The sequence below is a fragment of the Poromitra crassiceps genome (assembly GCF_964638095.1).
Source record: "Poromitra crassiceps genome assembly, chromosome: 15".
Taxonomy (NCBI): domain Eukaryota; kingdom Metazoa; phylum Chordata; class Actinopteri; order Beryciformes; family Melamphaidae; genus Poromitra; species Poromitra crassiceps.
This window is the reverse complement of record NC_139634.1, coordinates 34,827,845-34,853,530: the sequence shown is the minus strand read 5'-3', so window position 1 is coordinate 34,853,530 and position 25,686 is coordinate 34,827,845. Positions and strand designations below refer to the sequence as shown.

The following is a 25,686-nucleotide window of genomic DNA, read 5'->3' as shown; positions in this document are numbered from 1 at the left end:
ATTCCGTTTTCAACGAGCAAGATTCGTGACATCACGAATCTTGCAGCCAATCCCTGTCCAGTATTCAGCAGTTAAAGCCCCAACACATTCTAACTCCTCATATACTGCAGATCGGTCAGGAACCCTTGTCATCATTTTGTCACGAGTGAGAATTGTGTTGGCAGTCCGTGTTGTATGCTGTGATTGGCTAGTTATGTTCTCGATAACCCTGATTGGTTGCTTTTGGATTTTTAAATGGAGGGAGGAGGGGAAGTCATTTGAAGGATTTTAACAAGATCATTTACCGTTTTTGTGGGAAAAACCATCAGACACAAATTATTATTCATAGTAGAGTATTTTATACACGTCTTGAAACATCACTTTAGGGGGTCTTTAAATTGGACAAAAATGAAACATGCTAAAGTGTCTCCCTCAGCGTTTTAGTCTTGCCAAGGTGGAAAGGCATTTAGAGCATCATGTGACACTAAAACCACTGAAAGCAATACGAAGGGCTTTTAGGTGGATTAGTATCCGGGGTGACCCACTTCACGTGTTCAGTGACAGCTGATACTCACTGCCTTTAAGTGAAGAGTTAATTTACACAAAACACGCAATAAAAAAATGCAACGCAAAGAAAACACAATTTCATCGCAGGTTTTACAGGTTGTCTTTATGTTGCTGAGTTCAGGCGAGGAAGCAGCATAATGTCAAAGGTGGAAAACACTGACTGGCCGATACCTGATATGTAATAAAAGCCAGATATTGGCCGGATATATTGGCAAGCAGATATATCGATCTAATCCAAGTAAGAATCATAGTGGAACGGTCGTCAGTGTAGCGGTAGATTCCCTGCCTACCAACACCAGGGTTGCAGGTTCGCGCCCCCGTGTTACCTCCGGCTTGGTCGGGCGTCCATGCAGGCACGGTTGGCTGTGACTGCGGGCGGGAAGCCGGATTTAGGGAATGTGTCCTGGTCGCTGCACTAGCGCCTCCTCTAGTCAGTCGGGGCGTAGAGCAGCTCCCAAGATGATGGTGGAGGGAAATGGGCATATTTAGCTTTCTTGAATATATCAAATTGATGGGCTACTCTTGATTTGATCTGACTTGAGACTTGACATTAATGACATGAACTTGACTTGGTAATCGACATTTAGACTTGGGACTTGACTTGAGACTTGTGCCTCACAAGACTTGAGACTGGCTTGGGGCTTCAGCAAAGTTGACTTGGTCGCACCTCTGACAATCAAAGCCGCCTCACAAACAAGCTAACCTCTTAATGAAGAGCTGTTTCCCCAACCAGGCCACAAAACAAAGAAAACATGCACAAAAAAAGAGTTTGTTAAATGTTTCTGTAACATTTATTTCTGTTGCTGTCTTCCCACAGACAAGAGGCAGCGTTCGAGCATTTGTCAACTTCGACGCCAAGAAGGACGCCGAACTTCTGAAAAAAGCCATGAAAGGAATAGGTCAGTCTTTTCAAGATGGGCACTACACTCCTCTGCTATTCCAACACGTCCTCATACCCAAACCACAATCAATTTCTAATGACCCCCAAAATGAGATATGAGCGAAATGGTGCATAGTGCGTACAGCTGATACGCCTCGCATCGGTCAATTTGAAAACGTCACATCTGTTATGTTCAAACATTGGTTATGTTATGTTTAGGCAAGTAAAACAACTTGGTTAGGGTTAGGGCTAAAAATGGAACACATCAGGATGCGAACCGGGTCTCTCACGACTAATCCCACCCTTCCCCTTTATGTGTCAGCGAGCTATAGGACGAATCAGCGTGACGTCACTGCCACCCAAAAATGTGTTAACTAGTATGAGTTGTGCCAAACAAACGTTAATATCTCAAAAAGTATACATCACATTGCTTATATTTTTGAAATTCTGAGCGAGAGCAGAATTAGCTCAAGAGTTTGATGTATAATATATGCATGTTGTGTTAAAGTTGTGTGAACTGTCGCAGCCGCCCAGTGACACGGCTTATTTACCAAAATGCTGCTTGGTTGATCCCTCGTATATAGCTATCAGACTAGACTCTGGCGGTCTACGTTAAAGACCGCCAGAGGTCACCGCTACTTTCTGGTTTAGGTTACAGCTCCCGTCTCTGGCGTATGCACTGCACACATGCACTCACTCACACGATCGCAAGAGGTCGCATTCGTTAACATCGGTCGTTTTAACCTGGAAAATCGACCAATGTTGTTGTTTCCCTTGTGAGGACGGCCTGGCTATTTCCACTTTAGCCACTCCCACACAACACATTACCTCTATGGCATGTAATCCTTAGTATGGTCCACTACGTATATTTGAAGAGAAACGACTCTCCCCAAGACCCAAATCTGTACAGCCTGGAAAGCCTTTCATGTTTTTATTGGAGATGGCTGTGGGACAGCAGAACATCTGGCTGAGCCCAGGTGTGGGCTATTTAATGAAACATCTATGGCAGGGCGTCCCTACAGTGATAAGCTACATTCACAAAAAACATTTTCGTCTCACATCCAAGAAAGGTTTACAGTAGGCAATCACCCATAAGTGATAGTTACATGCAATTCTGTGTCTTGGAAAATATGTCTAATCTCCAACGTAATCCAGTAAAAGCAGTGTTTGATGTAATAATATGATAAAATATGTTTTATCTTTATATTTATTTATTTATTTGCATGTATTATTATATGCATTATTACACAGGTGTATACACATGGTAAATAAGCTAACAATCTCAGAAAGTCATTTCTCATGGCTCCCATCCTGGCCCAACAATACCGTTCTGGCCCTGCACTATTGTGTTAATGTGACTGTAAATGATTGTACTATAATATCCATAAACAATGGACTGTGAGGATTAACCGGGGTCAGCGAGCAGGTCAGTTTTTACTGAATGGCTGAAGACATCTTAATTTGGATTCATTGTTTGACCTTTGACCTCATTCTCCTGTCTCAGGTCATCTGATGGTTCATCTCAGAGATAGAAAATGGCAACTTGCTTTTTTGGTCGTTAGTGTAAATCAATTGGCCTATCAGCAAATGAGAGGTGTCCTCAGATGGAAGGATCAAATAAGAACTAAAAAAGGATGGAAGCAGAAGGAGGAAGCCGAGGCTCAGCTGGTCTGTCTCCAGAGCTCATAACCTTTGGATTGGGGCTTTGCGGCGTAATTGCCTGGAGGAAACGTAACCATTTCACCCTCTGAGGAAATGCCATGAGTCGTCTTCCTTCTGCTTGTTTGTCTGTCTCAGCCGCTTTCCCCCGAGGCGCCGCATGACTTTCAGCAGCTTATTGATTGTTTGGACCATCAGCACCTCCCATTCTTTCAACAGCTGATCTCCTGCTTTCATCTAGGAGAATATTGCATGCTGTCAGTCAGTTGCTCTTATTCGGGTATCGCTATAGGGCACACAATTAGCACCAGCCCAGCCAAATGTAAGTGCCTGGTGGATTCAGTTGTTTCACCACCAGACAAAAAAGAAAAAAAAAAAGTAATCCTATCCTATAATAATAAGAATGTGAAGTGTCTGTGGAATGCGAAGTGTGTGTGTGTGTGTGTGTGTGTGTGTGTGTGTGTGTGTGTGTGTGTGTGTGTGTGTGTGTGTGTGTGTGTGTGTGTGTGTGTGTTGTGTGTGTGCGTGTGCGTGTGGGTGTGTGTGTGTGTGTGTGTGTGTGTGTGTGTGTGTGTGTGTGTGTGAGAGTGAGTGATACTACGGGTGCCCTTAATCAAATGAATGTGCATCCCATTGTACTGAATGGTACCTATACTAAACAACATTCCTATATGTTCGCTTAATATGTGACCTTTGACCCATATTTACACCTGAAGTGAGGATATAAAGTTCCTTAGTATAGGTATTTTTCCATTTCTTCCTCAACAGCGTGATGATAAATAAAAAAGTCAAATACCGGTAATGTTGCATCCCTCATGTTGTCAGGTTTTAAATAAAATGTGCTTGTTTCCACCTATTTAAACAGAACAATTCTGTGTTGTTGTGATGTGGTATATCCCAAAATCACCATAGCATTACAATTTAATTCCACTGAAAGACAAAACAATAAATGGTAATATTGAATTATTGCCCATCCCTAGTTTAAAGGAAAATAATTTATTTGAAATCAAAGATCCCTTTAATCCGTTATCCACAATCTTGCATCTGATTCTACTGCCTGACCTTGAAGTTCGACCTTCTACCGTACTTCTCTACATATTAATGCCTATTTGCATTCTGGACCAGGTACGGATGAAGACATGATCCTGATGCTCCTGACCTCACGCAGCAATGATCAACGGCAGCAAATTAAGGCAGCTTACAAAAAGGCCCATGGAAAGGTGAGCTGAACCACTGGGAAAAAAGGCCCACGGAAAGCTGAGCTGAGCTGCTGGGAAAAACGCCCAGGATAGGGTGAGCTGAGCTGCTGGGAAAAAGGCCCAGAGAAGGTGAGCTGAGCCGCTGGGAAAAAGGCCCAGGGAAAGGTGAGCTGAGCTGCTGGGAAAAAGGCCCAGAGAAAGGTGAGCTGAGCTGCTGGGAAAAAGGCCCAGAGAAAGGTGAGCTGAGCTGCTGGGAAAAAGGCCCAGGGAAAGGTGAGTTGAGCCGCTGGGAAAAAGGCCCAGCGAAAAGTGAGCTGAGCTACTGGGAAACACAACAGAGAGCTGATGACAGGCAGCAGCCAGCGACTAATGGATGTTATCCTCCTCTCTCACCAACAGTAGCTGGGTGACGCTCGCCCCGGGCTCACAGGGCTGAGCTGGCCGCTATAGCAAATACGTGTAGACCTACTCTTGTTTGTCTGTTTATATTCTTCTATTGTCCCGTCATTGTTTTGTTTTGCTGTATGCAGGCCAGGAACGATCATGGAATTATCATTAGAGGAAAAATACGTACACCCTAATTCACCCAAACTGGCGATGAATTTCGGACATTATGAGTATTTTTCTTATTAGGATAACTGGGCAAAAGTAGTTGATGTGACTTCAGACATTTCCAGCAGCTGCTGTACAATAGAGTTTGATAACAGTAAATGTCAGGTTTTGGTGTCAGGCCCTCAGAATCAAAGAGCGAAGGCATCTTTCTTTTTCTAAGTCTACTTTCTTTCATTTTGCACCATCGTTCAAGTGATTTATCTGCCCACGTGCCCTTTGATTGACAGCAACAAGTTCACGCCCCTTCTCTGCAGGCTGTTGAACGGCATTCTGGCAAACGTAGGAAATCACTAACTGAAGTGGAATTGGACAAGGCAGTTTGAGGGAAAGTGGGTGCATTAAAGAAAAATCACATTGATCACAAAATAAGTCCTGGAATGCATTGAACATGAACAACATTGATTGATGATATCTAACAGTGTATCAGGGGCTGCTCATAAACACGTGCACATAGCTCTGCTAAAAGCTCTTTATATGTTAATTTCACTTAACTTATCTATTAACAGATCTGCAAAGTAAAATGGGAATAGGGTACAGTAAATGGAATTTGTCTTCTGTATATTGAACAGCACCTGCAAGTCGATCATAGGTCCGCTGGGTGTTTCGGACACACACACACACACACACACACACACACACACACACACACACACACACACACACACACACACACACACGTGCTATCATTCACTCTTTTGTCTAATTCCATTCAGGTCATGCTCCCAGAAATGCTCAAATCTCTGATTAGTTGCATATAGAAATCAATTTTCGATGCAGCAGTCTGTGAATGATAGGCTGCTGTGTGTCATGACTCTGAGGTTAGGGGGAATATCACGCAGTAAATATATGACTTTTCTGTAATGTATAGGCCACATGTCTTTCTATAGCTGCAACAATTAATCTATTAGTTGTCAACCATTAAATTAATCACGAACTTATAATCGATTAATGTGTTCGAGTAATTTTGTAAGGTCAATTTTTTTTATCTGCTTCCAACTTCTTAAATGTGAATATTTTCTTTGGTACTCCTCTATGACAGTACTGACTATCTTTGGTTTGTGGGCAAAATAAGATCGCTACCAGCAGGGGCAGTGTGGAGGGTAAATGCAGTTTACCCACCCCTTTGAAATGAGGCAGAGCGTTTACTCACCTATTTTCAGATCTATCAATCAATGGGGGAGACAAAGTTGGTAAACTACAGTACTCACCTTGGATAGTTTACCCACCTTTACCACTACACCCCTACAGCCATCAATGGTTAGTTGCAACCCCCATAGTCTTTTCATTTGCAAACATATAGGCCTATTTCTCTGAAACTTTCTTTTCTTTTGGTAAAACACATCTGAACGTCTTTGCATTGAACTTGCTTTTCATTCTCTTTTTAATTTGTTTGTTGGGATATGAATTTAAGGAGCTATGGGTGTCTTCCCTCTGGCGATATATTTGTTCTGGTTCTTCAATTTTACAGCATTGCAGTGTTACTCATTTAAATGCAAAACAAATATAATTATTATTGTTCTTGCTCTTATTGCCACTCACCATTTGCCCACAGGACTTGGTCGGCGCTCTGAAGTCAGAGCTGGGCGGGCTGTTTGAGGATCTGATTGTGGCCTTGATGACCCCAACTATCGCTTTTGATGCTTTGCAACTGCACAAGGCCATAAAGGTAGATATGAAACATTTCCTTCTCCACTCTAATAATAAACTGGGTCTCTAAAAAGAGAGATACCTAAAGGTGGTGGTGGTGTAGCCCAGGTCGGTGGATCCATTCAGTAGCATCATAAGTAAAAGTGAATGGTCTGATATTGTGAATTTGTTCTTAATGTAGGTTACTGTGAGTAAACTGCCTTGTCTTTAGCTCTACTCCAAAACACTGAGTTGTAGCTTGAGAAGAGTCAGCTCAGTTAGCCTGAACAAACTATTAGCTAGCTAACTAGCCAGCACGCTAAATTAGCAGAATAACTCATGTTCAGTGGTGGAAAAGGCCTCAATCCTACTCAAGTAGAATTGCAGATATTTTACGTAAGAAGAAGTAAACGTACAGGTAGGCTATAAAGTAAAATGATTAAAGTAGCCTAGCTCATTTAAAATTACTCTGAGTAAATGTTGAGTTACTTTTTTAGAAAAGAGAACATTGTTAGCTGTGGTGGTCATTTTCAACATTACCAAATTAACTGCACAAAGTAAAGCAGGTTTGCTCAATTCCATTGCTGACTTGTGAATTTACAGCCAGTTTCAGAAAAATACTGATTTTAAGAAATACTCAAAAAGTGCAAGTAGCTACACAAAAAAAGCAACCAAATTACAGTGGGGACTGCTCCCTAGTCCGATACCTCACGAGTCCGACGACACCTCATGGTTTTGGGTTAGGGTCTGGGGGAGGTTAGGTTTAGGCGTGGGGGTGGGAGAGGTTAGGTTTTGGGTTAGGGTCTGGGGGAGGTTAGGTTTAGGCGTGGGGGTGGGAGAGGTTAGGTTTTGGGTTAGGGTCTGGGGGAGGTTAGGTTTAGGGTTAGTGAAAAACGGGGAATATAGAACCCGGGGAACATAGAAGCCGGGGAACATAGACATGATCCCCTGTCCAATGCCTCTTTTTTCGGACTCGTGAGGTGTCGGACTCGTGAGGTATCGGACTAGGGAGCATGCACCATTACAGTAACATGCCTAAATGTAATACCGTAAGTCCTGCTTGCTGCTAAACCCTAACACATTCTACCGTGTAAACAGGACTAATAGCTCAGATACTACGTTAGCTGTTATAGTCAACGAACAAGCTGACGTTATCTAAACACAAAACTGACGAGGCTCATCAGTGGCAAACGGGTCTAATGTCCCTGAGTCCTGTTTTGGAAAAGCGCTGTGTGTGCTCCATAATCATAAACATCTTTCATGTGCTGTCGTCTTCATAACGCCTTTAACCTTACCTTGGACCCCGCATCTCCTTCAGGTCTACGCAAAGGTCAACGCAGGTCAGGGCTGCTCTTTTATTAGCGTTACTCTGGAGAGATGCTCCCCTTATTGTGTTTGGATAGTTGGGACCAATGGGACTGCTTGAATCATGTTCCATCTGCAGAATCAATCCATGTTGGAACACCTGGGAAATACGGCACAGTTACTCCTCCTTGTGCACTCCATTTCTCGTCATGTCTATCTCTTGCGCCTAGCATTGCTCACGTCAGTGTGTGTGAGATGCTCCATTGAGCAGCAGCAGGTGCAGCATATTGGTATCGTAGGCTTGATTTACTGCTTCATTTCTTTGGCATGACTCAGACATTTTCTCTTTCTTTGAGGCACCGTGAGATTTAGCTTTTAATGCTCTTTTCAATTGCAAACGAGATCCATAAAGTTTGGAGGCTGAGTTGCCCAGAGGAAAACACGATTAGGAGTCTCTGGATCGTCTCATAGCATACAAATGAAACTCGTTTTTTAGTAGCTCATTATGCTCCAGTTGTATTTACTTTTACATTCCCTTTGTGAATGAAACGTTTAATCAAAGTGAAGGCAAAGCACTCAGAACTTGGCCTCCACATTGGTATTAAACCAGTTTGTTTGGTATTTCAGGCTTTTTTTTCTGTAAGGTTAATTACGCTGAGACTGAACCATAACACTATAATTCTCTTCTGCACTCGCTGTTTGAACTTATAGCTGACTCATTCTGTGATTACAAAATCCGTTAGAGTCCTGTATTCACAAAGTCTGCTTCCTATTTCCTTTATCCTTTATCCGTTTTTCTCTCGCTCTATTTTTTCTTTCCAACAAAACATGACACAACATAAAACCAAACTTTAATGATCTCTAATTATATTGTTTTCCATGCTAGGGGATTTATGGTAATCTACTTAAAAGTATGTATTATGGCATATCTGTATGTCTAATAGCGTACATAGCGTATTACTTTTCTACACAGTAGAAGCATGTTAAAGCCAAAATATGCTGTATTGCTATCAACATACATTGCAACACAAATTATGTCCAACTCAAGTATAACAAAGTGTGTACATTTACAATACATATATTTATCTTTTATTTACATATATGCATAGGCTACCCATATGACCAGATATACTGTATAATGCATACTGTATACAGTATATGCACCATGGAAAAAGAGGGCAAGAAAGAAACTAAACTTACAGTACCTGCCTTTCATGGACTCGTGGATTAAAAATGCAGTGAAGTTTATGTGTTGTTTGGTTCCCAGGGCGCCGGGACCGATGACAACGTGCTGATTGAGATATTGGCCTCCAGGACCGGACAAGAGATTAAGGACATTATCAAAGCCTACAAGAAAGGTACATGAGAGGCATGAGAGGCAAAAACAAAACAACAAACTGTAAATGGTTGGTTAATATCAGCCACGACAGCTCGGCTGGTATTGTTTTCACACACTTCTGTGTGTTTGTTCGTGTGTGTGTGTGTGTGTGTGTGTGTGTGTCTAGTCTAGCAGTGTGGAGAAGGAGGTGCTATGTGTATCCATAAGTGCTCAGTATTAATTGACCCTGATATATTTGTTTCCCTGCTTATGAAATGTAATTTGTGGAACCAAATAAAGTATTTAAAATGTGTGTGTGTGTGTGTGTGTGTGTGTGTGTGTGTGTGTGTGTGTGTGTGTGTGTGTGTGTGTGTGTGTGTGTGTCCGCCGACAACACACACACACAAACACCGCCCAACCCGCATTTTTATGATGATGATGATGATAATGTGCTTGTTATTATAAAAAAAATAGCCAGCAGAATTGTTTGTCTATCCAAAAATCACCAAAACATCACAATACAATTCCACTAGCAAGACGATAAACAATAATATTGAATTATCGACCGGCCCTAACTTGCAAGATGAAGACACCCACTCAAATTGGATACGACCAAATATGTGTCCTGTCTACATCCTGCACACCTGTCTACATCCTGCACACCTGTCTACATCCTGCACAAAGTGTCATGGAAAACAGTGTGTGAACTGCACCTTACAGGTCTGCCACAGTGACAATAAAGGCACAAAGGGCCAAAGGCAAATAGGCCAGTTTATTTGATCCGGACAAAAGAGAAGGCCAAGCTGGCCGTTACGTTAGCCCACTAATTAAATGAGATCCATCTGCAAAACACAGGACGCCCCACTGGGCTCGATTGCAAGCAGCAGTAATGGTTGTTGTGTGACCAGGGAAGTGTAAGCAATCTTCTGCCCCCTCTTCTCCCCTTTCTTCCAGAGCACGGTCGCAAGCTGGAGAAAGATGTCTGCGGTGACACGTCAGGAAGCTATCAGAAACTCCTGGTGATCCTGCTGCAGGTACAGAGGGGGGAGGGGGGGGGGGGGGGGTGTTGGACCTTCTCCTTCCTCTCCTGATAATGAGAGGCTCCGGTGATGCCATTAGATAGATAGTCGCGAGAGGTTTAAGTGTGGATTGCGGAAGGAAGGCGTGCTGCATACAGTCCAGCTTCTCAGATGTGTTTGTTGTACAGGCAGAAATGTAATCTTCACGGCTTACCAGGTTCTTGAGAGACTCGATGGATAATGTAATTTTCATGGGTTGCCAGGTTGAGAGGCGCTCAGCTGGACTGAGGTCACCATGTTTCCATCCACCCTGACCTAATTTTCCTTACCATCCATCTGTCTTGACAGTCTGTTTACCTGCACTGACTCTGTCTGTCTGTCTGTCTGTCTGTCTGTCTGTCTGTCTGTCTCTGTCTGATTGACTGTTCATCCGGCCATGAAGGCGAGCAGGGACGAGGGGGTGGACGAGGGAAAGATTGAAAAAGACGCCAAGGTAAGAAGAGACGACAACAAAACTCATTTTTTCTTATTAAAAAGAAGGGGTGAAAGAAGATGGAAGAATTCTGAAATCACCCAAGCTCATAATCAAATGCATGAAGGTTCTCTAAAATCTATCTATCTATAGCACTGTTCCTCCCCCCTCCCCAGTTGTCAGCTGGGTGAATGGTAGGAACTCAACTCCTCCACCACCGATCGATGTGTAGCACCCACCTGTGCAAATTATTATTACTAGAAATGTTGCACGCTCCTTTCTATCGTCCCACGCTGCCTCGCACACACTCAACTGGCAGCGCTCATTTTTACCACGCCTCATTGGTTTGCCCTCGAGGTCTCGCCCATTTCGCACATGCGCAGTTGAGCAATTGTGTTTGTGTCTTAATTGTGTCTTATTATAGTAGTGAGTTTATTATGATTTTTTTCTCTCTATCAAGTTTTTCCCCCCGGAATTCCGGATTCCCCCCACCTCCCCCATTTTCTCCCCAATTGTACTTGGCCTGTCCTGGTCGTTGCTCCACCCCCTCTGCCGATCTGGGGAGAGTTGTAGACTAGCACATGCTTCCTCCGATACATATGCAGTTGCCAGCCGCTTCTTTCCACCTAACAGCGAGGGGTTTCACCGGCAGGATCACGCTATTCTCCCCAGTTCCCCTCCCCCTGAACAGGCCGACCAGATGAGGCACTAGTGCAGCGACCAGGACACATACCCTTAATCCAGCTTCCCATACGCAGACACGGCCCATTGATTATTTTCACATCAGCCATTTTGTGTCTAAAAGGCAGGAAGTGACACAGGTGCAAGCAAAGCATTAATGAGGGTTTCCAACTTCCAAACCAGGTGTTCCAGTACCGGGGCCTTGTTAATGCTTTGGTTGCACCTGTGTTACTTCTTACCTTTGATACAGAAAATGGTGCTGTGAAAATTGCAAATTGTGCCTGTATGGATGTCTGACCAAGCCAGAGGTAACACAGGGGCACCAAACTGTGACGCACGTGTAGGTAGGCAGGGCATCTACTGCTGCACTACCTGGACACTCTGAAGTAGTAGTCGCCATACAGGGAGTCGAACCCAGGCTGGACCACACTACCCTCCCCCTCCCTGCTGTCACTCTGTTTGTTTGTTTTGAAAAGCAAGAAGGATAAGAGACAATTAACAGCCATTTATAACTGAATGCAATTCAGATTCAGACGAAGTGAGCTAACAGTAGGCTGAAACTTTGCACTCTTCCTGTTTGGTGCCATAAAGCAATTTCCCCGTGTGCCATAAAGCAATACATCAGATTACATGCAGTGTAGAAGCTGACAATCCTCTTGGCAATGGCCTCATTTGGTTACGGTAGGGTAATTGTACAAATATCTCAAAATGAATGTGGTCCCTGATTTATTGAGGTTAAAATGCTGCATGTAGCACCTTTAACGACTAAAAAGACGTGAATAAAAGACAAAACCTTACATCGATCACCACTGTGTGCTACAGAGCAGAAATAATTAGATTTTTTCAAGTCTTTCAAATGTCAACATGTTAAGGATATGACCGCATTCTTCACGCCATTCTCTAAAGTATAGAGAGCAAAAGGCCAAGAGAGCTTTGCACACATCACAGCACTCTCTGAAGAACGGTCAATATACCATCAATTGATTTAATGATATTAACTTCCCGGAACGGAAGAATTCTGTTTCTTCGGAACGATTCCTCATTAATATTGAGTTATAAATTGGGAACCATCCAACACTAATGACCATGTTTAGTGATCCTACATGCATCTAGCTGCTCTTAACATGTTGCTAATCCTCCTTGATAATGGTAAATTAATCAATAATACCATCGTTACTGCAGTGTGAAAACATTCTGTGATCAACTGAAGCAGAAAAAGCAGTGTATAATAAAAAAAAAAGATTTTAATTAATTAGAATGAATGAACCGTTATTTGTATTCATTTGATCGATGATGAAATGTATGTTGTTTGACAACCGAGAAGCTCAAGTCAAGTCTCTACAAGAATGCTCTGCGTGTGTGTGTGTGTGTGTGTGTGTGTGTGTGTGTGTGTGTGTGTGTGTGTGTGTGTGCGTGCGTGCGTGCGTGTGTCTGACTTTAGGACTTGTATGCTGCTGGTGAGGGCAAGTTTGGCACAGATGAGGATAAATTTGTTACGATTCTTGGCAACAGGAGCGCAGAGCATCTCAGAAAAGGTGAGTGTGTGTGTGTGTGTGTGTGTGTGTGTGTGTGTGTGTGTGTGTGTGTGTGTGTGTGTGTGTGTGTGTGTGTGTGTGTGCATTCATGTTCATGTTTGCTAGTGCATTTGCTTATTATGTGTCACTTGATTATTTTACTCCTAAAATCTTGTGAAATGGAGTGTTACTGATCTCTCCAATCATATAAACTGATGCTGCCAAATGGTTTGTTACACAGGACCGTCTGGGACTTTAGTCTTTGGAAACTGTTTTCGAAAAGGGCAGGCACGTTCAAAAAATACCCTGGCAGGTGATTGGATGAACCATCTGTCTATCACCGTCTATCACAGGCTCGCTTCTCGCTGTCGTCACACCAAAATCCTGCATAGCTGCCTCTGGACGCTAATTGGTCCGGCCCACTGCTGCGACGGAGTTAAACCAATAGCTTGGAGCGCAGCAAGGTTACTAAACCAATACACTTAAAAAAAAAGATTGATCATTTTAATTCCATGTTTATTTAACTGGCGAGTCCCATTGCGATCAACAGGTGAAGAGAGCAGCATCACAAGTTGCAGAGAAAGAATATCCACTATAATAGTCCTACTTCCCCATTATTATTTCACCCCCCTATTTACGTCAACACACAGTCCTCCAGACAGAGTCCTATGTAAATAAGTCATAAAGCACGTAGACAGGGTCAAAAGGTTCAGTTACTGCTCAGTGTCAGAATGAGCCAGGTAGTATGGTCGTGGATGGGACTTTTTGTGCAGTACAGTCTGCAAGTGTAGTGAGAATGGTGCAGTAAACAAAAGTCACGACTACAAACTTGTAAGTGTAGCGAGGATTTGTGCGGTAAACAAAAGCCATCCATTCAGTGGCGGTCCGGAGGGCATGGGTCCAGGGATCCATCCTGCCTGGTGTCAGCAGCGCAGGCTGTTCTTGGTGCTGTAATGATGTGAGAATGGTTTCGATGCACATGTTTGGTCCCTTAGACTACGGCTATAGACGGACAGATGACTGTGTCACAGTAACTCACAATCGGTGGAACACCGCAGCATACCATAATGCTGAGGTGCAGCACAAATACCAGCAGCTTCCAACCTTTTCCGACTCATGCCCCACTTGAAAATCTAAAAATTGTCCGTGGCCCACCTCCGACCGTAAACATTATGGAGGCCAAATAATGTGTAATCTCAGATCGCTTTTTATTCTAACGATAATAGGAGCTGTCCATCAGCACCACACAGAAATCAGAAACTCAAAGTGAGGATCTGTCTGCAATAAGCTAATTAACAAATAATTGATTACAAATTAAATAATGGTATATTCTACAATGGAGAAATGCATTTTCATAACTAATAATATATATATATATATATTTTATTTTTCATGAAGATCGTAATAGTTTACATGGCGGACCACTTGCAATACCTTCACGGCCCACCAGTGGGCCCACAGGTTGGGAATGGCTGGCCTAGACTCAGTACTCAGTCTCTATCCGCATCTCTCAGAGCCGAGACTGCAAAAAGGCCAAAATGCTCATTCCTTCATGGCCACAGTCTCCCCTTTATCAAAATGCAAACTCCCAGCAGGATGATGTGGCATCTTCTCAAGACTGTTTCTCCACCTTGGCTTTGCACCCTTTGTCTGGAAACCTCAAGGCATGAAGTACCTCGGAATAAATATCAGATCCCCAATTAGCAAGATATTCAACTTAAATGGCATTAACATTTTAAAAGTAATTAGAGAGGATATATAAGGAGATGGGCAGTCCTACCTGGCTTTATCGCTATGGGGCAGAGCAGAGGTGATAAAGATGAACTTTCTAGCCAGCCGCGAAGGCATTGCAAGTATTTGCAAAACACTACGATCTTCATGATTTTTTTTTATTATTATTATTAAGATTATTATGTATGAGAATGCATTTCTCCATTGTTGAATGATACCATTATTTAGTTTGTAATCAATTATTCGTTAATTCGCCTCTCACTTTTATTTTCTGATCTCTGTGTGGTGCTGAGAGACAGCTCCTTTTATCGTAAAAAGAAAAGTGCTCTGAGAAGGCATTATTTGGCCTCCATACTATTGACGGTTGGATGTGGGCTGCAAATGTTTTTGAGATGTTCAAGTGTCCATCCGTCGGGAAAGGTTGGGAACTGCTGCCGTAGGCTATCTCCACCATCTTATCCAATAATCCACTGTTAACTGCAGGCGGTACAACACTGACAAAGAACACTTGGACAGGTTATAAGATATTATACCATTCCATGAGCTGAACATGCAGTTTGGGCTGAATAATTCTGCATTTCACTGCACATTTACAGCTGAGATCGATCTTAAAAAAAAATCACAGCCAAGGGAATCATTGATGGCAAACGCAGGGATGCTGCTATATATAAGCTATTAAGTCTATCCCTCCCTGACAGCAGCAATATCCACACCAAATTACAATGGGAACGAGACATTAGTTCACCCGCCTCACTATGGATCACTGGGACTCAATATTGAAGCATTCAACATCTATGTCCAGCTATGTGAGATATACAATTATCCAAATGAAGGTCACTCATATTATACCACACAAGTGAATACAAAAATCAACCCAAAATGCTTCTGAGTTGTGCTGGAATGGCTGTGGCAGGATTGGTACACTCATGTACTTATGTGGTCCTGTCCGATGGTAGAAAGATTCTGGACTGAGGTAATTGACGTTTTAATGAATGTCCATATTCGTCAATGTCCTCTTATATTGCATGCATATTGGGAGATAGAGTGGAAGATATACATGCAAGAACTATACAAGGACTTCTTGGACTTATTATCGGTTGAGCAGTGCAGCCTCAACACCATTAAGGACTATAATAATGAGCTTACCAGGGACTCTCAGAGAATACATGAATAATAGAAAGAATAACCTAACTCAGAAGCAGTGGTGGCGGTAGACCTTCCCGTTGTCTGTCACTTTGACAGACAGGGTCGTAAAAATTCTGTCATAAGCTATTATTACCTGTGTTAAAATGACAGACAGCTTCAGATTTTTCCGTCATCATTAAAACAATTCTGTGGATGACAGAAAATATTCGGCACTGCTCGGAAGTGTGTTTGTACTGTGTGTATATTAGGGATGTCACAATATATCGTCCCACAATATATCGCGATAGCAAAATGTGAAAACATGTATCGTTGAGATGAAATCTCATATCGAGAGAAAAAGAAGTTGAACATGGTGGCACTGATCTGCATCTGATTGCATGCTCGCTCTCCTTTTCATTGCTTTGTTTGAACAGACGAGGGACGTTACAGACACGGAGGATGAAAATGGTGAAATTACTCAAATTAGCGTGGAGGATGCCCCCTCAACTTACAAATCGATCGCAAAAAAATATTGTTAAAATATCGTATCGTATCGTTATCGTAAACCCAATATCGTGTATTGTATCGTATCGTGAACTGAGTGTATCGTGACACCCCTAGTGTATATGCATGCCTGAGCTGGAAAGATGCCTTGGCATAGTCAGTCTCCGAGGTGACTTTAGTCCACTGCCATGACCCTCCCTAAATCTAAACCCTGGGATGAGCATGAATGTGTGACTAAACGATCTCATCGAGTCACCTTTGTTGAATCCATTTCTTCAAAGAATCTATACTGTTCTGGAGGAAAGTGCGTCCTTTTTGCAGTACTAGCTAGGTGTACCTAATAAAGTGGATACTGTACAATGCAATAATGTACAAAGCAAATGATAACACTGGAGGGGGTTTGTTTAACTCTCAAAGGAACATCAAAGTGTGACTGTGATTGTCTTGTTTGCCATAGTGTTTGACGCCTATAAGAAGCTGGCTGGCACTGACATAGAGGACAGTATTAAAGGCGAGTGCACTGGGAACTTGGAGACCTTGCTGCTAGCTGTTGGTAAGACCCATTGCTTTATTGTTGGATGATACTAGACTGACTCTAACAGACATTTTGACCTCAGGGGAGCGTTTTCTGACTTGCATGATAGAATGAAATACTGTACACCATAAGGTAATACTTGACAGGACAAATCAATGCTGTAAGAAAAAGTCCTAAAACAATCCAAAGTCAGATTTACAAGACAAAAACACCACATACAGTAAATTTGATAACAAAGAACCATGTCAATCCCTTGTGTTTTTCCCCCCTCCATAGTGAGGTGTGCCAGGAGTGTCCCAATGTATTTTGCAGAGGAACTTTATGGATCGATGAGGGTATGTATCACTGTGCCCCAGTGTCCTAAATGTATGTCTCCCTGCAGGGTAGCTCCTTGTAGTCGGTAGGTGTCTTCTAGTGTTGCTCTGTGTCTTGGAATTGTCTGTATGGGTGGTGTATGGGATCACACCTACAGTTCATTTTCTTTGCTATGAACCGTAGTGGAAAAGTGTACTTTGTTTTGTTTGTTTTGCTCCACACTGCCCAATAGAGTTCAACAGGCACATGACTTTTCGTGACGTCATTTGAGCCGGAAGTAAGTTCCGCATCCATTTTCTTCGTAGGCATTTCGATAAATCCAAATAAATAACGGGTTTTAAGGCTTGAACCAAGCCAAAAAGTCTTCCAGAGAATCTGGAGTGACCATAAAACATTCGGTTTAAGCGAGAACAAAAAATAACAACGGGGAGGGGGGCTGGAATGCGGAACTTACTTCTGAGGCAAATTACGTCACGAAAAGTCACGTGCCTGTTGAGCTGTATTACAAGTGTAAACAAAAGTCACATCAACTCACATGTGGCTCGTTTATTGGACAGAGGTTTGGTAGCCTGTCATCCCACCAGAGTCAGAGATGTGGGTAGTGGGTGTTCATAGGTACAAACAGTTCAAACAGACTGCTCCAAACATGGTGTGAACATGCCCCGTGTTCTAGGGGTCGGGACCCCTCAAGGGGTCGTGAGATAATTTTCAGGGGTCACGAGATGATTGTGATAGAGACACTGCGGAGCGCGTCATCATTCAGAAACCACCCCCAAAATGGGGGGAAACACCCCCCACCCCCCCCCCCCCCCCCCCAATCCTGGCGTTCTCCTATGTCGCGTGCATGGTCGGGTGTTGCACACAAAGATCGTATATACGGAAGACGAACACTCCAACTTACTTTCTTGACAGCTAGATCCACATTTTTCTTCTCGCCAATTCTCAATGGCTTCCTTGTTTTGCTCAGGAGTACAAAAAAACTTTAATTGGCAATTTTTTACATTTGTTGTCTGCGCAGCCCACCACACAACAGCTTTTAGCTATGTTTAAATTCAAGGAAAATGACGCTGGTGTGTGGGAGTGAATGGAGAGCTTTCCCCCATGATGGGCGTGGCCTATTTCATGCAGTGTCTCTATATCACAAAATTTTTCATTCAACTTCTTCAAAGCCTGCTGAGTTCTCTTTCAAGGTTCTATTCAGCACATAATTAACCACTGCAGTGTCAGCACACTGAGTGGCACTACGTTTTTTGCTTCCCGGGCAAAGACGGATAATATATGATAATATATTCTTTGAAATTGTGTTTGATACAGTTTAGTAAAGACACAACTGAGTCTAAAGGAGTTTCATAATTGTTGATTGACTCCAGTTGTTCTTATGCTTAGCGTGCTGGAACCGACGACGACACCCTGATGAGGATAATGGTGTCTAGGAGCGAGAAGGACATGCTGGACATCAGAGCCTGCTTCTTGAAGAAGCATGGAGCCTCGCTTCACACCACCATTCAGGTACTGTCCACTAGAGTATGAAGGCGTACAGAAATTGTCATCCATTTTAAACTAACTTCAACATGTCTCCATTAGTGTTTAGGTCTAGGCCAGTGGTTCCCAACCTGGGGTATGCATACCCCTCCATCTACCCCTAGGGTAGATGGAGGGGTAGATGGAGGTACTACAGGGGGTAGAAAGGGGGGGGGGGGGGGTAACAATAAATTGTGAAAATAAACAAAACGTTAAAATAAAGGCACTAAGTTGCACTAATTGCAACTCTTTCACTCCATTTCTTATTTGTAATGTTATATTCTTCAAAGGTGGGTTACCATTCATTCATTGCGTTTTTTTTTTGTAGTCGGGTAAAGGGGGTACTTGGATTCATAAATCAGGGAAAGGGGGTACTGAAGACCACTGGTGTAGGCTATATTACTCAGTAACTTCCAGTCACTCTATTGCTATATCTACGTATTACTTCTATGTTACTTAGCTTTTCCAGTCATTACTACATAATTAATGGCATATAATTTAAATGTTTACTTGAAATTATTATAAATAAATAATTGAATATGGGGGGGGGGGGGGGTGTAGCATTGTTGTAAGACTTTCAAAGTGTAGATTCTCTCCGTGCTCACCTGGTAGCACGCATACGACGGAGGCTGGGTCCTTCGCGCGGCCAACGTGGGCTCGAATCCGACCCGAGGTCCTTTGCCGCATGTCATCCCCTCTCTCTGCCCACCTTTCCTGTCTGCCTACTCTCCTATCTGAAAGGCAAAAATGCCTGACCCCCCCCCCCCCCCCCCCCCCCCAAAATAAGTGTAGATTCTCCCCAATATCTGCTCAGTTTCCCCATACTGCATGGCATATTTACATTTAAAAGCACCATCTGGTGGTTATGCTCTTCTTCATGTCATGCAGTGATGGAAAGGACAGTAAGGGAAATAGGACTGTTCTTTAAACGCCTCGTAGAGATTTATTGGACTGCTTTTCTGCTCTACACACAAGCCCACTGCATGCATCTAATCTCTCTGGACCCACTGTTCTTATTGCCTCAACCATCTCATTCCTCAGCCGTGAAAGTTCAGTGGATAAGAGAAAACATACTGTAAGTGACTGCTTCTCTTCAATTGAATGGAGTATTTTCCACTCCTGATTTCCCTGGATGGTTGGAATGGATGGGTAATGTTTCAAGTCTTACTGAAGGCGAGTCTACTCTTCCCATTGGACATCCAGTAGATTGTAGTTACGGGTGGAAAACGTTTCCTCCATGGGGCAGCTGGAGCTCAGGAGGTAAAAGAGATAAAAGAGATTGGTGGTTCGAACCCCTGCTCCTCCAGTCTGCATGTTGAAGCGTCGTCAGGCAAAATACTGAACCCCAAATTGCTCCCTATGGCTGTGCCAGCACCCTGCGTGGTAGCTTGCTGCCATCGGTGTGTGAATATCTGTGTGAATGGGTGAATGTTCGTACTCACTGTAAAGCGCTTTGGATAAAAGTGCTATATAAATGCAGGGCATTCACTATTTACCATGTCATATCACTGCTGTTGGTAATAAAAACAAACATGACTCACAAAGGCAGCAATTTGACATTTCATCTCCAAAACTCAAAAATCCATTTAATTAATATTTAGCAGGTTGGGGTTTTAGAGAGAGAGAGCTGCTCTGGAGTAACCTGATCGATGCTGCCAAATGGTTTTGTTGTGTGATCAGATCTCATAACTGAAAAATGTAACATGGCTTAGATAAGTAATCTAGGTTAGGCTGAACTAACCTATAGCACCTTAAAAACCATCCTGATAATGTGATCTTACATTCGGTTTGACTCTACATATCAGTCTGGACTTCAATCTGTCCACATCGATTTCAGTGGGCGGGAGTAGGCTGCTTGCTTTGACACACAACTCCTTCAGCCAATCAGCGTTGCCAAATCCACTCTGAAGTACAGCGAAAATGTCTTTTCCCCCGAGAAACTCCGCTGGTACATACTCTTGTTTAATTGTTGTTATCAAGTCTATTTCTGCAACACTTATGGCTGTTTACTCTTAACGTTAACATTACTACTCGTTGCTTCGTTACCATTTTGCCAGCGTTTTGCCCTGATTGGCTGGTTATGTTATCAACTAAGAGGCAGGTCCCTGATTGGCCGGTGCACTTTGTAGTTTCTGGAAATCACTGGGGGCGGGCTGGAGGCTAGACTGAATGAATGAATGAAGAAAAAAAGTCATTGCCATTTATATTTCGACCAGAGCTGTTTCTCTGTCGTTTGTGGCACTTAGCTAACTTGAGCTCTGAAAAACTGTGATTCTTTGGCTCCGCCCATTGAGTTTTAACTCAGCAAATTAGATCATTTCTGACGCTAGCAGCTTGGCCTCAGAGAAGTCTGCCACGAATATTTGTCCATCCAGCTGGAAATATTTATTATGCTCAGCAGCAACCTGTGAACAGAATTTATTCCCAACTCATCCCTTTCCGCTCCAGCAGTTATTATAGAATAACTGCCTTCATAAATTAAAGAGAAATTGATTAAATTAAATGCCCCAGGTAAAACAAAGCAGAGGGAATTCGGTCACTTCTGATATAAGTCTATTGAATGTGCATATTAGTATCTTTGGCGCTCGGCTTGCAGCCTAGTGCCTACGACTGTATCACAGCTATGCTAGTCTCGCTAGCCAGCCTCCCCTCCGGAGGGAGGCTGGCTAGCGAGACTACAGCTATGCTAATCTCTCAAGACAGACTTTCGACTTGCATCGAAAATCTGTCGGCAGGCTCCGTCAAAAGGGGTGTAACAGCGCTCGCACGCATGCTGCGCTTTACCCGATCAAAATGAAGTGAACGTGACCGGTGTGTGGTCAAAACTTACCATTTTCAGCGTATAGCAAGTTGCTACTTGCTACTAGCAACGAGCTAGAGTTGTTATTGTTGTTTCATAGCGACGGATTTGAGAGCGACACACATGGGGCGGAAATAAATCCATTAATGGGCAGAGCCGGTCGGTTGGAGCCAATAGCAGAGCTTGCAGGGAGCGGAACGGTATTTTCTTCCGCTGACAACCGCGCCTCTTGAGTTCCTGTTGCACCACATTGAAACAGGGCTGCCCCCAGAGGTTAGAGAAAAGAATTTAGTTTTTTTTTGTTTAACCGATGGGTTCCCAGATTGCAGCTATGCTCATAGCCTACAGCAAGGAGGTTCTACGTATATTAACATAGTATAAGAGTACTCCATCTTGTGTGATATTGCTTGAATTACTTCCTGGGTGACAATGTGGGTCTCTCCAGGGAAACCGGGCTGAGGATCGAGACCCACACTGTGGGTCACAGGCCATTCTAGAGTCTGTTGGGGGCCCCGCCGGCCCCCCAGGCAGACAATCCCATGCGGCCCTTCTGACCGACTTTAGTTTGTGATTATGTTCCCCACAACAAATAAGTTAAATACATGAAAACATTAATTTTTTAAATGTAAACTATTATTTAACTATGATTTATTTCCTCTCATCTTCAAATCAATATTCCATTTGATTACATTTATTTAGGATACATTTACTTAACTTTAATCAGTTTCACAGGCAACCTTACCAAAGCTTACACTATTTATTGACATTAGATTTACCGTATGTCTAGAGATAGTGTTCGTCAATGTGCCTTGCCAAATGTTAGCTAGGCTACTGTATATTTTAGCCCTACATGACATCATGTGTCTTTGCTAACTTTTTGACTTACTATTTGATCATCATTTGTGTCATGCCTTCTTTTCTCTTCATCCTCTCTCTCTCTCTCTCTCTCTCTCTCCCTCTCCCTCTCTCTCTCTCTCTCTCTCTCTCTCTCTTTTTACAATTCCAATGATACTATCTGATAATTCCTGTTCATTTTGCACAGTAAAATAAATCACCAAGTATCCAAACAAACGTGTTCTACTCTCAGCTGCACTGGGCACAGAGATGCAAATGGGGCCCTTTAGGGGGGTTACTATTGTCGCTACAATAGTAGGCTACTTTAGGGGGATTCGTAGCCTGGTGTCCAGCCCCCTATGAATGGCAGTTTTCAGCACTCTTTGAATTTGCATAGCGATTAGGGGCTGGATACCAGGCTAGGGAATTCGCACATTTTGAGACATTGCTGAGTGTGGAGTAAAATGTGTCATCCCTTGGGGTGGCCCTAATGGCTTGGGGGCCCCAAACAGTTGCCTGCCTTGCCTGTTCACAAGCAGAGCCACCCTGGTGACAGGTAATTGGCTCGAAACTGCCTAGCTTGCCATTTAGGCTACTTGATCTCTCTCTCCACACACACATGCTGGTTCATGGCTTCTTTTTGTTCTTCCTTTGACATAAAGAGTGAACTTGTGTATTTTGTAACACCGAGTGATCTTATAGTTGTCATAGTTTTGTAATATCATTCTTTATTATGTTACTTTTTGCATTCAGTTATTCAGTCCTCATTCATTTAGTCTTGTGGTTCATGTTCTAACTCTGCTGTCATTCCAGACCCAGCCACTCCCACCTGCCTGTCTTCCCTCAGTAGTTTCACCTGTGTGCCAATCATCCCCACTCACCTGCTCCTCATTCCCTAATCAGCTCCCTAGTATATCTTCATGTCCATTCCACCAGCTCTCTGCCAGGAAGGGTAGAAGGGAGGATGGCGGAGCAAGCGGCGTGGCGGAAAAAAATGGCGGCAATGGCGTTTGAGAGTGCGAATGAGAATGAATCAGAAAGTGATGAGGATACAAGGGATCTTGAAAATAAACGTAATCGTGTATCAAGTAGTAACTCAAGTGACGGTGGCTATCAGGAAGTGAAGAAGGTGAGGCAAGGGAGTGAGGGTTCGTATAGTGTAGGAATGAGAGCGAAGTCAAAAGTGGATGGAATTTTCAGTAACCTGCATGAGTTGGGAAAGTTTATGGAAAGGAAAGTTGGTGTAGTAAAAGCGATAAGGGTAACTAGAAGTGGGTTGGTAGTAATAGAGTGTGTGTCACAGGATCAGGGAATGAAAGTAATTGAGATAGGTAAGTATAAGCAGTGTATGGTTGAGTGCTTTAAACTAAGCAAAGAGCCGATGAAGAAAGGAGTAGTCAGTGGTGTGCCGCTTGAGGTGGAGGTGGAGTTATTTGAGGAACAGGTAGAGAGTGTGTATGAGGCTAGAAGGATGTCTAGGTTTGTAGAAGGTAAGAAAGAGGATAGTCTATCTGTGTGTCTGTCTTTTAGTGAAGGGATTCCGGAAAGAGTGTTCCTGGACAGTGTGAGCTACAGGGTGAGGCCCTATGAAAGGGCGCCGCTCAGGTGTTTCAGTTGTCAAGAGTATGGTCATGTAGCTGCGGTGTGTAGAGGAGATAAAAGGTGTGGTCGGTGTGGGAAGGAAGATTGTGATATGAGGTATGGCAATGAGTGTGAACAGCAGGTGAAATGCCTGCATTGTGAGGGAAAACACTATACAGGATCAGCACAGTGCCCAAAAAGAATCCGAGAAGGAATAGTGAGTAAAGTCAGAGAAAAGAAAGGGTTGTCATATGCTGAGGCTGTCAAAAGTGTGGAGAGGAAACGTGAGAGGGTGGAAAGAAATGAGGATAGCGTGGGTGTACAAAAGGAACCGAGAAAGGAAATGGACAGATCGATTCAGAGTAATGTTATCTGCATGGATAAGAAGCGATTCTTGGCCTTTATTGCTATGGTGTTGAACTGTACTGCTACTATAACTGGGAAGACTGAGAGGACTGAAATGGTGGTGGATGCTGCAAAGAGGTTCCTGGATGTGGTGGACGTATCGGGAACAGATATCGATAAAATACTGAGGGACGCATTTGCGCAAACTCAGACAATTAACGTCTGAGTGTTAGTATGGACAATATTTATGAATGGGAGCATTTTGGGAAGAAGAACTATAAAGAAGACATCAAATTCCATTTGAACTGTGGAGGGCAGTAATACGCCGAGTAGCGTCTACACTGCCGGAAATCAAAAAGAAGAAGAAGAAGCTCTCTGCCAGATTGTAATTGCCATCCACCGAGAAACAGCTCAGCTCCATAGCATTTGGATTTTTGATCTTGTTCTGCATTTTCTGCCTCAGTTAACCTTTTGGAATCTTGCCTGTTTTGTTTGTTGGAGTTTGTTTTGGAGTAAAGACTTTTGACTTTGGAAACTTGTCTCTTGAGTCGTGCATTTGGGTCCAGGTTTTGTATCTGATCGTGACAATACTTATACTTATACATCCTAATTCCTTCGTTTTAATGGTTTTTAACTCTACTGTTTATTATGTTGTAAAGTGCTTTGAGCTCTTGAAAAGCACTTTATAAATTGTATGTATTATTATTATTATACTAAGCATCTGCTTCTGTTTGTTGTTTTTCCTCCAGGAGGACACAAAAGGAGACTACCAGAAGGCTTTGCTCTACCTGTGCGGTGGGAATGATTAACGACGCTGCTGTTTTATGATGAGCACAGCAGCACTGAATGATGAGCTGTGATGGTGCTGCCAGACAAAGCTATACCACAGATGAAGTTATCGATCCGCATATTGTTGATTCTTTCTGACATTGGTTTGCTATCGATTTAATTAGCGTAACTTACCCTGCTTGTCATCTTCATTTATGGCATTATCTTGGTCAGGAACTAAAGCAAGAGCAGTTAGTTTAGAGATGTATTATTAAAGCTCTTGCCCTATTGTTTTTCTTTGATGTAAAAGACAATACAATCAGTACACAACAATACACCTGTTCAGTTAACGCATCGTTTCATTCCATTCCAAGATGAGATATTCACCATTTGAAGACAAGTGACACAGACTCTGACAAAATGATTGCTGTCGTGAACATCAAGCAGATTACTATGCGTTACCTTAAGATCTTTGCTTTAAAATAGTAGATAGGATCTGTGCATTTGAATTATTATATTTATTATAATTTATGGTTACATTTTTGGAAATACTTAAATTGTCCTGCTTACACCCTGTTATTAGCTAAATGTACAACTGTGCAGAATGTACTTGTGCACATATGCCTGACTTGAAGTGTTAAATGCACGTTAGAAGATACAATGGCTGCTGCTGAATTATTAAACCTCTCATGTCGACAACGCTTGCGCTCTCATTCATTACAAATGAACTGCTGATCCGGACTTGGGTTGCAACATGGCTGTCAGTGATCAATAAGTGAAGGGAGGCTATTAGACA

At 42.9% G+C, this 25,686-nt stretch overlaps 1 protein-coding gene across 1 annotated transcript; it reads left to right on the top strand.

The window, feature by feature from the left end:
* Nucleotides 1-1,417: 1,417 nt before the first annotated feature.
* On the top strand, nt 1,418-24,931 carry anxa5a (annexin A5a; the record flags this gene model as incomplete). Its single annotated transcript, XM_083651411.1, has 11 exons — nt 1,418-1,445; nt 4,211-4,305; nt 6,449-6,562; nt 9,095-9,185; nt 10,100-10,179; nt 10,607-10,657; nt 12,759-12,852; nt 16,649-16,744; nt 17,003-17,061; nt 18,428-18,550; nt 24,872-24,931. Exons 1-11 carry the CDS (start codon nt 1,433-1,435, stop codon nt 24,929-24,931), a joined length of 876 nt encoding a protein of 291 aa, XP_083507537.1. The 5' UTR covers nt 1,418-1,432.
* Between the last annotated feature and the right edge of the window lie 755 nt (nt 24,932-25,686).